At 40.3% G+C, this 17,234-nt stretch overlaps 2 protein-coding genes across 5 annotated transcripts in view; both read left to right on the top strand.

Annotated features, from left to right (window-relative positions):
- Positions 1-1,306: 1,306 nt before the first annotated feature.
- LOC121313536 (glyoxalase domain-containing protein 5-like) lies at positions 1,307-3,744 on the top strand. Its single transcript, XM_041246201.1, has 5 exons — positions 1,307-1,467; positions 2,098-2,145; positions 2,361-2,522; positions 2,806-2,961; positions 3,095-3,744. The coding sequence occupies exons 1-5, from the start codon at positions 1,408-1,410 to the stop codon at positions 3,236-3,238; spliced, it is 570 nt and encodes a 189-aa protein (XP_041102135.1). The 5' UTR covers positions 1,307-1,407; the 3' UTR covers positions 3,239-3,744.
- A 9,776-nt stretch (positions 3,745-13,520) lies between these two features.
- LOC121313535 (microtubule cross-linking factor 1-like) overlaps positions 13,521-17,234 on the top strand; it is an 82,831-nt gene continuing 79,117 nt past the window's right edge. For all 4 annotated transcript variants that reach the window (XM_041246198.1, XM_041246197.1, XM_041246196.1 and 1 more), the window contains exon 1: positions 13,521-14,899. In XM_041246198.1, coding sequence (XP_041102132.1) covers positions 13,967-14,899 — 933 coding nt within the window. In that variant the 5' untranslated portion in view covers positions 13,521-13,966. The remainder of the gene's footprint in view (positions 14,900-17,234) is intronic.

Here is a 17,234-nt window from a genome sequence, read left to right as displayed (position 1 = left end):
TTGGTTCTTTTTCTCAAAAACATTTCCTGTCCGACATGGATCCAGCTTGACAGACATCTGCTTTTCTAAGTTCCATTACCAGTGTTGTCCAATAAAAATGAACCCTTTTAGGGGGCTCCCGAGTGGCGCATCCAGTAAAGGCGCTCCGCGTGGAGTGCAGAATGCACCCTATAGTCTGGACATCGGCGTTTTGAGTTAAGGCTATTCCTCTGCCGATTGAGGACGGGAGCTCCCAGGGGGTCGGAGATCAATTGGCCAAACGCTTGCCTGTAAGCTACCCAGGGCTGTCCTCTGACGCTGTCGCTTTGGGTGGCTGCATGGTGAGTCTGCAGTGTGTAAAGATGCGGGCGGCTGACGGCACACGCTTCGGAGAACAGCATGTCTATGTCTTTACCCCTCCCGAGTCAGCGCAGGGGTGGTAGTGGTGGTCTGAGCCTAAAAATAATTGGAAATTACTAAATTGGGGAGAAAACAAAAATAATTGTCGACCACTAAATGTAAATAAAGAATATATAAACCCTTTCAAGGCTGCAGGCTCTAACCTCTGGTTGTATCAATAATATACACCACATGCTTGAACAAAGGGTCTTTATAGTTTGTACATAGTTGTATTGTATGATTCTCTCAATGAAGTCCTATTACATATGATGCCCAGTGAACCCCACCTAAGGTAGGACACGTGGCTGAATTGCTGCATGTGCAGTGGGGACGGCATTGTGAATTAACACTCAAACAGTTAAAAAAAAAATAGACAACACAGAAAAATAGTTTGGTGACATTTGTGGTTAAAGATGTATACTTTTCCCCCCTGTAATCTCTACTTTTGTTTTAAGATTTTGGACATGCTGTCAAACCACAGATTTGGACTCCCTGGACAAACATGTGGGAGGAAATATACACCATGCAATATATACACAAGGCAGTGAGGAATCTGTAAAAAGTGCTCCCTTGAAATACTCAAATGTGATTGTTGTTGTTTTGGAAAAATACAACTTTGAAATGATTCTCCTTTAATTTTTGGAGTAGTGTACTTTTATTGAGCTTAATTTGCCAATAATAATAATAATAATAATACAGGATATTCAAAATGACCTTTACTATATTTTTATGTTTCAATAAATATTATTCATACTCCAATAAAACATACATACTAGTATACATGCCTTATGTAATACACACAAACTGCTGGGTAAGGTTGCAAATGAACATATTAAGTTGTTTTTTCTTTTTTTTTTCCAGCGCCGTAAAAAAAAGTGGCGTCTATATTATATAAAATATGGTAATGGTATTTCGTTATTTACGGTATTCATTCCTCAGGAAGTACATGTTACAGTCATCTTACAGTCAGATACAGCGGCGTTACTTTGTGTGGAAGGTTACTGTAGCTACCTTTGCTTTCAAAGGATTATGATTCTAAGGGGTCTGTTGACCTCTACAGGACTGCGCTGGCAGACCGTGTTCGGGAAGGTACCACTAATATGCTTTTTCCCCCTTTGAAATAAAAAAAAAACCTAAAGTAACCTACTTGGACTTGATTCAGTTAACTGAAGACAATAAGCGCTGCAGTGCAGAAAGACGGGCCAGTGTTTTCAGGGACAGACCTGCTGAGACAATTCGAATACTGAGTTAAATAAGACTACCAAACTATAATCTTAAATCAGGTTTAGTTTAGTGTTAGTACAGTTTTACATTGGCCCGTCTTGATGAACTACGTAAAGAGCGTGACTCGTCTTTTTCTGTGCCTATGCTGAAATTGTGTCTACACTGGGCGTTTAATAAACAAAGAGAATAGTACTACACGATATCTTGTGTCTTATGGTGTGGTACTTATGAAAATAAATATATATATATCTAATATATATATATATATATATATATATATATATATATATATATATATAGTTAATAAAGACATCTCTACGCAAAATGGAACCTGTGGTAGCCTATAGCCTGTAAAATTCAAAGTAACTTAAAAAAACAAACAACAAAAAAATAACGAAGTAAATTACAAGTGCTCTTTTGGATCATCCACTTAACACACAAATTATACGAATTCAAAGAGCAACACACATTCATTTCCCTGTTTATTATCCCCAGATGACCAGTAGGAGTGTGCAACGGCAATTTCCCCCCCACTGGAAAACTGTAAGTAACTCACCGTTCCACTGACAATACTAGCACAATGACAATGGCCTTATTACAGAAATATATTAACAAATTCCATTAATCAAATTGACCATTTTAGTAAGGACATCTAATAAGTCCTAAGCACCATTGATTGGCAAAAATTAAAAAAAAAAAAAAAAAAAAAAACAAATAATGCAAAACCAACACTACTTATATTTTGTATTACCATTCAGCCTGCAGCCAGCAGCTGGCTGTCTGGGTTCCAGTGTTACAGCTCCACTGGACCCCCTCTCCGGATCCAGGGGCTTGACCACCTGGTCCTCACTGTAAGGAGCATAGAGGAGACAACAGGCTTTTACTCCAAAGTCTTGGGAATGGAGGTTGTCACGTTTAAGGTACAGTAAGTCGTCTGAGGAGGGGTGTTAAAAATGTGTATTTAAAAAAAAAATTAAAATCAAAGATACAGCATAGCTTTTGCTCCAGTCAAGGACTGCAGCATATTTTCTAAAAGGAGAAAGAACTAAGACTATTGCAGCTCAGGAAACAAGTAATGAAGATGTATGCAGCAAGGCATTTGTTGTTGGCCATGTTAAATGTGAATGTTTATGTAGAAAAGGAGAAGAGAACAAAGCAACATTTAATTTTACTATGTGTTTTACTCTATTTACCTTTCCCTAGGGTAATCGGAAGGCACTCAGTTTTGGAAACCAGAAGTTTAATCTTCACGAGGCTGGCAAGGAGTTTGAACCGAAAGCCCTCCTTCCAACACCTGGCTCCATCGACCTGTGTCTTATTACAGAAACACCAATTGCTGAAGTCATAGAGCATCTTAAGGTCAGTGGGCTCAGCAATTGAAATTCAACCTCCAGCTTTCGTTTTGTGTATTTCATGGATGCCCCATAATTCAATTTATTGTCAAAAAGTTTCTATATAACTTGATATTGTTTTTGATTTTTATTCCTGCTAGGCTTGTGACGTCACTGTAGAAGATGGACCTGTCCTCCGAACTGGTGCTGTGGGACCAATTTCTTCAGTGTACTTCAGAGACCCAGATGGGAATCTTGTTGAGGTATCTAATTACCACTCGGAGCCCGCAGCTGGTGGAGCGTAGTAATGTAAAGGGGTCTCATTTTAAGATTCTGTATGTTTTTAATATTTCATTTTGATTTCACATTACTGATTTAATAATTGCACATTTTGTAAAATGATGTATGTTTTACTTGTAAATGAAGGTGTGCAAATTTACATCACGGGTTATGTAATGCACCAGACCAAAACTGTGTTAGGGTTATCTGCGGTTCACAACAATCATGGAAACACAGAAGATTCTCAGTCACCTCACAAGGGGCATGGTAATGAGTGTCCTGCAACCAGTCCCCATGTATGGTGTCTGCACTGACCCTTGTGCCCATCAAGAGAGTCTATTACTTGAATGGCCACACTGATTGACACTCCTGTTGTAACTCTAACAATCTATAGGACCTTCATGGTCATTCACACATTTTTGGCCAGTCATTGTTTATACAATAAAGTATCTGGAAAGAGTCTGACTTCTGAACAAAACTGAATGCACTGTAAAATCAAGTGACAAAAAATAAATGAAACCAGTTGACTTTATTTGGTAATTTGTGTCTTGTGTTAAAATGTGCGGCTATTCTGGCTCCCTCATCCAAAACAAAAGCATTAAGGTAAAAAGGTTTCAAAACAAATGTAAAGGCTTACTATAATAGTGTTTTAAACTCATACATGTTTGAATGTAAAATCTTATTTTACACACTACAGTGGAAGATCACTTGTATTTTAAGGTGCTCATTACATGCAAAATATCTTTTTGCTCATGTTAAGGTCACGTTTTCCTACATTTTAAATGCAGGTGCCTTTACACAACTTCAGTATGTTTTTTATTATTATGACATACTATGTTAAAAGATGATACGATGGCGCTCACATAAAAAAAAAAATGATGCAAAACATGAAAAATGTAAATGAGCAAAATTGTGCATATAGGCCTACACAGGATTTTATACATATGAAAATATGTATTTCTCCAGATATTCCTTAAAGAATAAGTAGCAGGGTTTCTGAAAAATATAGCTTTATACTTTAAATTCTGGAGTGACAGTGGCACAATAGTAGCAAGGGCTCTATGACTTAATCAATTTCGTTCATTCCTCGTTCTCTCCTAGCAATGATGTGTGGTCAGTGCCTGCACAAGGCTCCAGCGAACCACACCCTTTGGGGCCCCATTGTTGGGGGAGGGTGGGGGATCCTCGGAGGCCCTAAACTTCAGAGGTGAAAAATCAAAGTTTCATTTTTTTGTGAAAATTAAATCGTATGATCGATGCAGGCAGCGCTGGCAGTGCCTGCCTACAAGTCCAGCTCCTAAGTGTGTCAGGTGACTGACTTGATGCCTCTGTGATTGGCTCAGTCTTAAGCGCTCATGAGTGTGAAGAAAGCAGTGGAGAGTTTATAGTTGTAGTGTTAGAAAGTGGTACACATACCAAAAATTTGACACGTGTAATGTCAAAAAGTGATATATTGTCTCAGTTGAAGTGGTACAGTGTCAGATTTTGGTACATGTCAATCAATTGTAATTTGATGGTTGTTGTCCTATTGTCAAACAGAGGTACATTTGCCATTAATTATACATAATTTGTTTGCAAACTTAAACTGGAAACACAGTCAATATCTAAAAAGAAAAAACAATTCACGACGAACAAGACAAAATGAGAAGTCCTCTGCAAAGTTGCAGAGGTTAAAAAATGGGCCCAATGTATTGCATATGATAAATATTTGCATACTATTTTCTTAATGGTAAAAAATATGATTAATTAAATTTAAAAAGCTGTAAAAGACCGAAAACAGCATAATATACCAGATTTGAATGAGCTCTTCCCTGCTTTCTTAGAGGAAGTTGTTGCGGCATGAAGAAGCAGCAAAAAAGAAGCTAGAGAGTTCTTGCTCAAATTTTTCAGCTCCATTAGTTTTCTTCTTCGGCAGGGCCTGGCTCGGCATGGTCACAATGAAGACGAGGGTAATTACTACACCTTTGTGCTGAGGATGAACCTCTCACAACACTACTTGAAAAAATCCATACATTTCACATCATCAGTTGGTGAAGGGAATAACAGAGGATATGTTGATCTCAATAATGGTTGATGGGACAACAGATGTGAGTGGTGATGAACAAGAGTCTATTTGTTTGAGGCATGTCAGTCCGATTTGTTTTAAACACAGATCATAAAACAAATATCGCCTGGAGTGCAGCCAGCCGGATAGCAGTTAACTTGAGATTGATGTCTCTTTCACTCTCTCTCATTCCTCTTAACTCTGACACCCACAGTGCTCAGCTGCTACACTTTTTATACATGTGGCCATCCTCAAATTGGCAAACAATTAACTAATTTGAAGACGGCCACATTCTGCAAGTGTTATTTTTGGCAGGGAAGATAATTGTCTGCTTCCCTACCAACTTAAGACCTACATTATTAATGGTACAAAGCATTGTTCTTTTAACGAGTACATATACAAACCAAAACATTTAAATAATAATAATAATAATAATAATAATAATAATAATAATAATAATAATAATAATAATACGTCAACATAGGGGTGGGCGTACCCTATCGCAACGGCTCTATGAATTAGTTTCAACAACTGGTCAGGGAATCTCTAAAATGGTGTTTGATGTCATCACACGCCTTGGACTCTCACTTTATTATCTGAGGACAGACATACAATAATGCCCCAAACATGAGCGGTAAATACAATGGCTGTCAAGGTAAAAGAAAAGCAGCCTTGTGTCCTTTTCTTCCATTGTGGTGCCCACATTTCAAACCTGGTGGTGCAGGCCTCACTCAGCATGTGATAAATGATGTTCACTGATAGTAAGGGAAGCCACCCAATGGGTTCATCAGCTAGGTGTATTATTCAGCGGATCAAGAAAGTACAGGGAGCTGTCTAAGGAGATAGCGTCAGACAATAGTGATAGTCCTAGTCCAAATCCATCTCTCCTCAAACCTCTGTGCCCAACACACTGGGTCTGTCATTTACCTGCCATACAATCAGCAGTTGACCAATACTGGTCTGTTGTCAGCAATCTGAATGAGATGTCTGGAACATCTGACACTGCAAACAGCCTGAAAACGGTGTTTCGAAAGATGGAGACACTAAAGGGACTCAAGGTGGCACTAAAACCACTAGCATTACTAGAACAGCTCAACAGCTCTCTGCAAACAACATCTCAGCTGTGCCAGGCATGCTTTCAGCAGTAGAGTGAACCAGTAACAAGATAACAAGATTGGAGCAGTGAGGAGGCCTTCCATGAAATCTTCACAGAAACAGCTGAGATAGCAGTCTGGATCTGGATCCATTGCAGTTACCACGTAGAAGACAGCCACCACAAAGATAGACAGGATATGCCCCCACAGTACCACAGCCCCACAGCTGAAGAACATTTCAGGTTTCAATACTTTGAATTTATGGATTCAGTCCACTGTGACTTATTAATGAAATATGATCCAGACGACATTGGGATATCAAATTACCAGGAGCTGGAAAACATGTCTATCACAGGAACAGTCAATGAAGAGATAACTAACGCACAACTCACTATCACTACAGTTGCACATGTTTGTAGACCACACTAAAGCCAAAAAGCTATATGAATGAAAGACAGCATATAAAGTAGTGTCTCCAGAAGTGAGGGGACTAAATATCTTACTTGTTTGCCCTGTTACTTCATGTGAATGTGAGAGAAGCTTTTCAGGTCTGACAAGACAGAAGACTTGGTTGAGAAGTACGATGACATAGGAAATGTTAAATTATGGATCATGTGTGTCTTGTTCACAAACCCAAGATTGACACAATAGACATAAAGAGCCTTTGTATTTGTAGGCAGGTTAGAAATTCGCAGGAACACCGAGCTAAACAGTGTAATAAGCATGGTACGGAATTCACTTTGAGTGTTCAAATAAAGGTCAAGTTCATCGACTATCATTAGCTTAAACGTCTATTAAATTAGTCAGCATTCAGCGGGGGCGGGATTAGCCAGGCAAACTACTTCCGGTTGGGTGGGGGTCAGTTCTCTTGTCAATCTCTTTCTGTGTTATTTATACATTCAGCACTGCTTCAATCTTCCATCTGTGTTTGTTTTTGTTTTATAGCAAATCCTGTCATTCGTGCTTCAACTTAACATCTTTGCGTAATATTTAAAACCTTTCTCCTTTCTCTGTTGATCATTTTACTGCACAGCGCTGCCACGATATTATCAACTATTTTCCTACCTGCTCAGGTGATTCTTCGCATCATTCAGCTTCTCTGTTCAGCTGCAGGAGCTCCAACATTAATCTTTCCTGCTCCATCCAGTCTCCAGCCCGGCTACAGCACCATTCAAAGCACCGCTTCATTACTAAAATTGATCTGCATTTTCATCAGAAAGACTGGCTGCAACGACACTGCTGTACTACAACTCTGTTCCACCGGCGCCTCACACACCATGGTTACCACGGCTACGCTTCATCGAGTTCAACTGCGAGTGGTAAGTTGCCACAGTGACCAGGCAGATTCGACAGGCACTCTGAGCCTGTGCCTCAGTACTACAATCTTCTGCACTTAATACAACTTTCAAAGTCCATTTCATTCAATTTGAGCTACCAGTCACATTAGGAAACTGTGGTACGATTTTCAACATTTCAGTCAAAGCTTCCTCCTACACCACAATAGACAATACACTCATAGACTGCTCCTGATCAAATCAATAGGTTTTACAGCAGCCTCAGACCAATGCATTCCCATCCTCTCAGGTTCTGCAACAGCATCAGATCTATGCATTCTTCATCTCAACCCAAAGGCAGCTCCATCTCTAACATCATCTAAAAAACGCCTTAACTCAAAAATACCAATTTCCACCACATTCAACAGCTCTCTGCTCTCTACAGCAGGCCACTGCACACTACTGACAGCATTCCATCGTTTACAATCTGAGATCTCTGCCTGTTCAGCAGATCTTGCCTCTACAGTTAATATTTCCTCACTACAGCAAATCTCAGCTCTCCCTCTTCAGATCTGCTCACTATTGCAGCAGGTGAAAGTTGCTTTAGTTTACTGTTTAAATCTACAACTGCCCTCTTCCAGAGCCTCCAGCTTTCCTTTAGCAATTTAGTCATATGTCCGCTCATCCTCTCAGATACTACAAGCATTAGTACACGGTGAGAGACGTGGTATGAGACTGGAATCTGTCTTGATTAAGAGTTCCACTATTAGGAGAATGACATGAGTTGTGAAACCCAAATCTCTGAATGTGAGTTCACCTTTTCCATTCCAAGCAGACATGATGGTAGCAAACTGTTGATCGAGCCGTATTCTTTAACTCATAGGATGGTCGGCATCTCATCTCTGCCTTTGTTTCCAGAATCAGGTGCAAAAAAACGTGAGCTTCCTCAGCAGTCGATTTCATATATTCGTTCAGCTCTAACTGCCACCTCAGCCCTCACCAAACTTTGCAACACAGACATCTATTATTCAACTAAATACAACACTCTCCAACCTTCTGCAATCTGCTCTCCAATACATGGCTACAGCATTAGCCCCAGAGATCAAATCATCATACACCATCGGATGAAAACATTTCTGCACTCAAAAACCAACTACATTTCGATTTAATGAGCATCGAATTCTAGCCTCCGTCGCCCATGCAAGGGATTCTCTTCTCTTAGCCCCCCCTACCATTAAAGTCTACATCTCCAGAATTCAGTATTTCTACCGCCTGAACTCCGCCCTTTCCCCAACACTCCTTTCCATCCCATCAGTTCGTGTGACACTCGGAGATTTAAAAAATGTAAAATAAAAAATGTAACCATGCCCAGTGTTAAACATGGTCGAGGTTGTGTGATGGTCCACTAGTTTCAGCCTGGTCCCAGAAGCAGACCATAACCCGTGGCAAGTTTTCCCTTTTCAATCAACTTGGGTTCCACTAAACTCCTCACTCACCGGCCTCCTTCAGTCAGCCCACAACTTTATTAAAAAATTAAAAAATTAAAAAAATGCCTTAGCCCCTTCCACTTGCTCTTCTTATTCTATTCAGAATTGGATCTCTCCCACCTCCTTTAATCTTCAACACCTGCTAGCCTTTAACCATATTTCAGGCTGTCTTGCAACCTTGCTCCTTCCTCCATCAGAAACTACCTATCGAGCATTCAGTATCAGTTTCGCCTTCAGTCCAGTCCTTCATACCCCACTCCTTTCCATACCTGAGGTTCGTCTGTCTATTCGAGGCATGGAAAAGAGCCTCTCTCCTTCCTCTATTTGAAGACAGTCCATTTCTTTGGACATTCTTCTCCTCATCTCCACTCTTTGCTGCAGTTGCGTCACTCCTTTCGATGACATCATTATGGAAGCATTATGCTTAGCTGCTTTTTTCGGATTCCTTCGCTGCTCAGAGTTCTCTGTGCCAACATTCGCAAGTTTCCCAGCCTTAGGATTGCGGTGCTCCGACCTCACCCAAATTCCTGGGGGACATTACATTCTCTTTATCAGATCTTCCAAAACAGATCAGCTTTATATGGGTCAGTACGTTCAATTCCCAAAAATTGACTCTTCTGTCCTAGTTCTGCGGTAACCAAATACCTCGCCTCCGGGATTTCCTGTCTTCCTACAGATCCTCTTTTTATTGACTCCTCAAGAACAATCCTTATGAGACATTGATTTTTCTCTCACATCAACTCCCTCCAGACTTGGACTGGGCTATCCTCAAGTCTCTACTCCTCTCATTCTTTCCGGATCGGAGCAGCCACATCCACAGCACGAGCAGGAGTCAACAGCACCTGATAAAAAAAACATGGGGCGCTGGTCCTCTTCAGCAGACAAGTTGTACATCAGATCCTTCCCTTCAGACATTACAGCAGCTCAAAAGTCCTTTGTTAGTATGCCCGAAGTGGGGGCGCCCTCTCCGCCAGGTCCACTAGAGGTTTCCTCCCAATAGGTCCATAGCCCGTCATACTAACCTCTCCCTGTATTTTCTCTCCTTTACAGCTTTCTCTTATCTATGAGTGACACGGCTCAGCGGTCTCATCCCTATCTTCACAGTGCAGTGCTGCGGGGAGCCGGGGATCCTTCTTTTGGGGGGAAGTGAGTTTCACTCCTCCAACCGACCGGGACGGCCTCCTGCCCAAGTTACTGCCGTCTCGGCCACAACTATCCTGTCGCAGCTCATGCGCTAGCCTCACCAAGGCTATAACCTTGCTATCCCATCTCCCTAGTTTCTTTTCAGGTCCAAGCACCTTTCTGCCTCTTCTGGCTGGCCGAGTCCCCACCTGCTGAGCCGGGCCCTGTCAAGGGGGTGGGGGTTTCTCTATTTTCGTCTCTCCAACACAGACCCGAGACACTTCATCCTAGCTCTTCACGCCGCCCTGCTGCCAGCCACGCTGCCTGAGGATGCTGCATTGAGTAGTGACGGATCTATCCCTTTGTCTTTTATGTCTCTCATCGAGAGTGTCTTTTATGTTTGTCTTCTCATTCTCCTTGTTTGACCAGCAGCTAAGAGATGCCACCTGCGTATGCGGCCTGACCCGGTGAGACGTGAGAGTTCAGAGTATTTTACATTGTAAGTCTTGTCCAGCTATTTTCTTCTCAAGCTGTCCAGTTTTACGTCTCTAATTTCTTGTTAGACAAGCACCCCCTCTCCTTAAATCAACCCCCTTTATACTACTCTACTCAACTCTTGTAAGTGACCAGTGAATTTTAATTTTATTTTTCTGTTTTTGTTGGCAGGGGGTCCCAGAATTGCTTTTTCGGGAAGTACTCACTGTATTAGGCTGTGTGTGGTGGTTTTGTGATTTCTATTAATATCTGTAGGATTTTAACCATGGCCTCCTTTTTACTTTAAACCCACCTCATCAGTCCTCTAGTATGGTGTTTGAGTGAACAAAATTACTTTTAAAAGCTACTTTAAAATGAAGACTGTACTCTCTAAATCAGGTTTAAAAATCTAAGTTGTTAGTACAATAAAAAACTGTTTTTTTCAAGAGGCTTGCAGAAGGTTTTGTTTGTATTGTTATAGGTGTATGTTTTTTGTGTGTGATGAGAAGTGTTCATTTTTAAAACCCTATCAAGTGCAAAAGTAAGCGGACACTAGATGGCGATAAAGTCTGGTATAAAATACCATACTGATTTAGTGTATCTAACCAAGTACTGCTTTTATGAGCAAGTAAATAAAAAAAAAATTGAGCTGATGAAAAAGGTGATGACCATGACATGTCAACAATGTGTACAGAATAACACATGGAATAAGAAATGGCAGTGAAAGGTTAATAGAAATTGGATAAGTGGTATTTAAGACCTAGATTAGGTAAATACATGGGGGTTATTATCACAGTAAAGTGTATTAAAATGAATAATTTACAGTAAATGGAATACGTTGTGTTCTTAAGATACAAGTACATGTGACATAAAGTCTAATGGTTGTACTGACAGAGGCACCTCCACATATTCCTACAATCTGGTTCTCCCAGTAACTTTCCAGTATCCCTATATACCCCAGTATCTAATGCGCTCAAGAACGCATTTTAAATAATGATCAAATCTAGTTTCAACATAATTGGATAAGAAGTTTTCCAGATATATGGAAACATATAAAGTGTGACATACCTCCATTAGGTCCCGTGCAGGGGATAAGAAGAGTAAGGAATGAATCAGACCTTTCCATTTTAAATATTCCAGACTAGTTTCTATTTAGTATTTAGTACAATGGTCTACATTTCTAGTACAATCCTTGCACCATACAACTTTTGAGTGTGTAAAACAGAAAAGTATGAAAGGGTATAAATCTTAATACTTAATTAGAATTTAATCATATTAAAATTGTGTCTTTCTGTGCCTAAGTGTATTGTACATGTTTATAACAGTTGCATAATCTACAGGCAATCATCTCTATAGGGTGATCCTTTATTTTAAATGACCACTTTTTATACAAACTACGTTTTGTCTTTTCATTTGAAAGGAAAAGCACGTTAAATATCAAGTTATAAAAGACGGTGTGAACGTGTGAGATCAATCTTATTAATTTGTTCTTGAGCCAAATTCACGTTTTTCCTGACAGGCTCACTAATGGAGAAGTTAGTACTCTATGTGGATGCTGTCATTTTTGAAGGATTTTCTTCCATTTCAACACTCAATTTTGAGAAGTAAGAAAACATTTCAGCCAATGCCTTTACATAATTACAATAACTACTGACTAGCTATTGTCCATCAAAAGATTGTCTTGTTCAAAAATGAAAAATGTGTGTAAATAATGTAGCTACACAATTGAAACAGAAGTAGTTTATTTGGTAGTTGTCAGCTATAGAACATGACAACCAGTAAAGGGGCACTGTATACAGAGAATGCTGAATGGCGTCACCAGTGTGAATATACTGATTAGGTTTTCTTTGATCTCAACAGTTGGAAAGGTGTTATGTACAATTCTGAACATTTACAAGGGATTCCAAAATATCATGGGAGACATTCAATAGAAATCTGTAAACTCCGCCTCTCTGATGTTATTGACAGGGCTTGCATGGTGACAAGTAATACATGAACGTACCATTAAGTATTGGTTAACTCATTATTTTTTGTGGGATTTCCAATAAAGAGGTGAAGTACAAACAAAGTAATAAGGATGTGATTACCTATTTAGTGGTGGTGATTAGTTTACTGTATTGTTGATAATACAGTACAATAGTAGTCCTTTGTTATGCAACTTGTCTTAGTTCTGTCGATTAACTTGTCTTAGTTCTGTCGATTTTCTTCCCACGTAGTAATACATGTTTGCAGATAAGAGTGTAACATCAAGGCAATGTATGCTTTATATGGAAGTGCATAGCAAATCCCACTTCTCTGTCAATAACGTAACGACAAGAGCGGCACTAATCGTGCACAAGTTGTTATAATAGAAACGTCTTGTAATGGATAACAATTGTGCTTCGGTTCTTGAAAAATATCTATAGCCACCGTAGCATAATCGAGAACCTGAAACTAGGCAACCTGATATAACAGGCTCGATGCAGTTCCATTTGTTTTACATTAAAAAAAATAACTGCTTCAGTTTATCATTTAACGTTTCAATTAACACACGTGGATCAAGATAGAAAAACTCGAGGTACAGTTTGTGTCTTGAGAAATTGAGGAAACCCCAGCTCTTTGAATCAAAAGTATCTGTGCATCTCATGCCACACTTGCTACAAACTGATTGCCTCTGAGGATACGAACCGCTCACTCTTTCATTGGCCTGCAGAATTACAGGACTAGAGAAGAGGGCATGGGACTGCGCGCGCGCGCGTGTGTGTGTGTGTGTGTGTGTGTGCGCGCGTATGCGTGTGCGTGCGTGTGTGGACAGGACGCGCATGCGCTCGAGGGACGGCACTAGAGTCAGAGTCAGGGAACGCAGGGTTTGCAGATTTTTAATGTCAGATTGAAGTAGAAGGGAGGAAGGCTGGATCTGGATGAGGGGGAAAGGATTGGAGATATGAGGGGAGTTATAACATGAATCCCGACTGACAGTTAATTAGGCGGACTGTGCAAAACACATACATGCAGCTGCAGGTGTGACTCGCTTCAAATCGATTGAGAATTACTGCAGGATTTTTATCTGGTTCAAGCCGAAGGGAAACAAATTTATGACAAATTATTAAAATAATCCACTGCTTCGATGTGAGTGTGAGGCATGGTGGGCACCAATCCGAAGTGATGAAAAGGAAAACTGAAGTACTGGATGTTGTTGCCGGTGTGATTTGCAAGGGTTATTTGTGTGGGCTGAGGATAGGTAGTTTCTTCCATCACCATCCATTTCCCGTGTCTCTGGATGATGGAGACTTTAAATGCAACCAATAACGAAATCAAGCTTCAGAACCGCCAGCTTGCTGAGAAAAAGAGGTTGAACCGAGCACCGTCGCCTGCCAGACCGTTTATGAAGGATCTGCATTCCCGAGCGTCAGCCAAACCCCCGCCTTTTCACCCTAAATCTCCAAACCTTTCAAGTAAACAGCAGCAGCAGCAGCAACAGCAGCAGTCAGCTGGACTCTTGGCCACTCAAAGCCGTCTCTCCAGGCGCAGCATCCCAAGTGTAAAAGAGAAGCCATCACCTGTTAAAAGTACCACAAAGTCTGTAGCAACAAAAAAGCCAACTAAGGTCATCCAGCTCGGAACAGCAGAACATAAAGTCTCCAATAGGAAGAGCGATCCCACTACTAAAGCGAAAAAGGGGAAAAAATGCTCTCTGATAGATTCCATTCAAGGGTCCCTTGGTCATATAGGGGCCAGCGCCCAGCCAGGAGGCGGTCTGGGCAGAATCAGCCATACGGATAGCAGCTCTGATTTATCCGATTGTCCTTCTGAGCCCCTATCCGATGAGCAGAGGCAAGCCCAGGCGGCCAGCAGTGATGCTGAGTCCGGCACTGGCTCCAGCGATCGGGACCAAGTGGCAGGAGAGATTCAGCCTCCAGTGGCTTCGACCACAGAAGCCCTTGGAGGGTGTCAAAATATATTTGAAAAGTCGACGACTTTAACGTCTCTGGCCCTTGTAAAAGAAAGGGGATCCTTAGCTGTACCAGTCCAAGGACAATGCAGCGGTGATCAAAAGGAGGATATTTCGAGCAGATGTGGTGTCAGTAAAGTGGAGCTGAGAGTCAGGAAACCAAATACCCCGACAGACTATATGTTGGAGGGAAGCAGGGAGTTGATAGAAGATTTACAGAGGGAAATCGAAGACCTTCGCTCAGAAAACGACTATCTCAAGGTAATAAGGTGCATGAGTTATTGGCTCCTGTAATGAAGTGTTAGCTTTGAAGCCGCTACCATTAAAATAACTATTGATTATCAGACCGTGGTGCAGGTAGACAAATACTGTTGATTTTACAGCAGGCTATATAATGCAATTAACCGGCTGCTTATAGTACAGTCATAAATCAAGTATCAATTTGCATTTACTGTAAAAACGCATGATTATATATTAACCAGAATGGGCATACTCGCATACATATTTCATAAGCATACAATTCGTGTTGTCTCCTCGGGTTTGCAGCAACAGGCTACATTGTAACCACTGATAGTTATGGCTGGTAACATAGCATCACTGATCATTTCAGATTACCGCAGTGGGATACTTTTTTTTTTTTTTCAATGAAGATAAGGACACAACGTATGTGTGTTTGTGTCTTCACATTGCACTAATTGCAGTGGTTTTAAGCTTTGCGTTCTTGCTGCACAACACGCATATGACATATGTTGTATACCACGCCGCAATATATTTAACCCCTATTTTGCTTGCACAGCTTAAATGAAAATATACAATATCTGTCCTTAGCAATACATTTAATCCGGCTCTGCTCCAGTGAAGATGCGCTCAATGCATTTACAAGTCGGCGGTGTTTCGCTACTGGAGCAAGCCTTGTTTTGTTGTTTTGGTTGCAACAGTGCTGTGTGTGTGTGCGTGTGTGTGTGTGTGTGTGTGTGTGTGGCAAATACATTGCTATTCAGTAGCATATTTTATAAGTGAATGGTAGAAATTATTGTATGTTAAAGCAAACAAATTCATAAATAAACAAATAGATAACATAATTACATGATTGGGATTGTAAATTGGGATTTTAAACTTTTCTGTAATATTTAAAATTCTACTTTAAAAAAAAAAAAAAAAAGCAAAATATTGTTGGGATTGTTTGATGTTTAACAGTATCCTCCCAGTGCCACCAAAGCAGAATACCCTATTTTAAATTAGTAATGGTTCATACTCACCTAAGAAAGGCATACACAAGTTGGTTGTTGTTTTTCTTTGTAAAAGAAGTACTAATAAATAAAGTAGAAACAACAAACATTCATGTACATGTGTTGGAAATAGTGCATCCTCTCTTAATGGTTTAAAGGAATGAAATTGTCTTTATACACAATTACAGTTGTTGTTAGAATGACCAGCTCCCTGGAGAGATGAAAAGATACAACAGCTGTGTGACCTGCTGGCCAACTGTGTCTCAGCTATTTACATTGCCTGAAAGGAAAGTGATCTTGATTATTTGTATAATGTGACACACAATAGCTTCCTCCTAATGTTTGCTGAAGCTTTTTTAAGTGCATCTGTGAGCAGCTGACTGCTGGACTATTTACATTCCTGACAGCATTTTTGCTTCATTATTCTTCCATAGATTTGCCTTGGTCTGCAGTTTTGTTTGTTGTACAGTTAAAGTAGAAAAGAGCACTTTGCCTCCTGTAGGAGCAGGGGTGAAATTATGCTGATACACACCGGTACTTTGTACCGGGACTTATTTAAACTGCTTTTCAACCAATGCGGATGCATTCCATCCGCTCACACAGTCCCTTTCATTCAGCACAGTACATGCTGCTTGCATTCTGTTTCCTCATACTGCTTCTGTTTTTGTTAGCTGCTATTGGCCACCGTTAACGCCAGTATAATCACTGCATGTTGGTTGGCCGAGCTGTCATTTCGATCCGTTTTTGTTTTGGCATGAGTCACAAATTTCAGCCCATTTCACTTTGTGTCAGTGCTCATTCATTTATCAGCGAGAGAAGACCTTAGCAGTGCAACGTGAAAACAGCGGTACAAAGCAATTTTGATTATTATGAAGTAATAATTATTTTCTTTAGTGCGTTGGAGAAACCATTTGAAATATTCTAAACAAACATCGCTGCACATGAATTTGAAGGTAAACAGCCACATCAGTGTTCTCCATAAATTACTTAATTGATAAATATTAGAAATAATTATCATAAGATGTTTGTAAAATGGCAAGTGCTGTGTGGGCCAGTAGGGATTAACATAAAACACAGGATTAAAAAGTGCTGCTTCAGGTTTGATAAGAGTCAGAATCAGGATACAGATGGGGGTGTGCTTCATGCTTTTCAAACACAGGCCCAACTTGCAAGGTACATGTTAAGCATAGTGATCAACGTTTGGTTTTGTTGTGATCCTAGTATTTTCTGTTATGAGGACTGATCAATGGAAACCATAATGGTGAGGTGTTTTTTCTTTGTATAATGCCTCCTTTTCTAAAAAAAAAATGGAAGCGTTTATTTCAGTTAAACATGACTTTTCACTTGCTTGTACATCTAAAAAAAAG

The sequence above is a fragment of the Polyodon spathula genome, chromosome 3, assembly GCF_017654505.1.
Source record: "Polyodon spathula isolate WHYD16114869_AA chromosome 3, ASM1765450v1, whole genome shotgun sequence".
Taxonomy (NCBI): domain Eukaryota; kingdom Metazoa; phylum Chordata; class Actinopteri; order Acipenseriformes; family Polyodontidae; genus Polyodon; species Polyodon spathula.
The sequence above is the reverse complement of the archived record's forward strand: the minus strand, read 5'-3'. Positions and strand labels throughout refer to the sequence as shown.

Excerpts from the sequence above, each read along its gene's own strand:
- LOC121313536 (XM_041246201.1), top strand. The coding sequence starts at position 1,408 with ATGATTCTAAGGGGTCTGTTGACCTCTACAGGACTGCGCTGGCAGACC. Across the intron at positions 1,468-2,097 it reads GGCAGACCGTGTTCGGGAAG|ATGACCAGTAGGAGTGTGCA; the intron begins GTACCACTAATA and ends TATTATCCCCAG. Across the intron at positions 2,146-2,360 it reads TTCCCCCCCACTGGAAAACT|CCTGCAGCCAGCAGCTGGCT; the intron begins GTAAGTAACTCA and ends ATTACCATTCAG.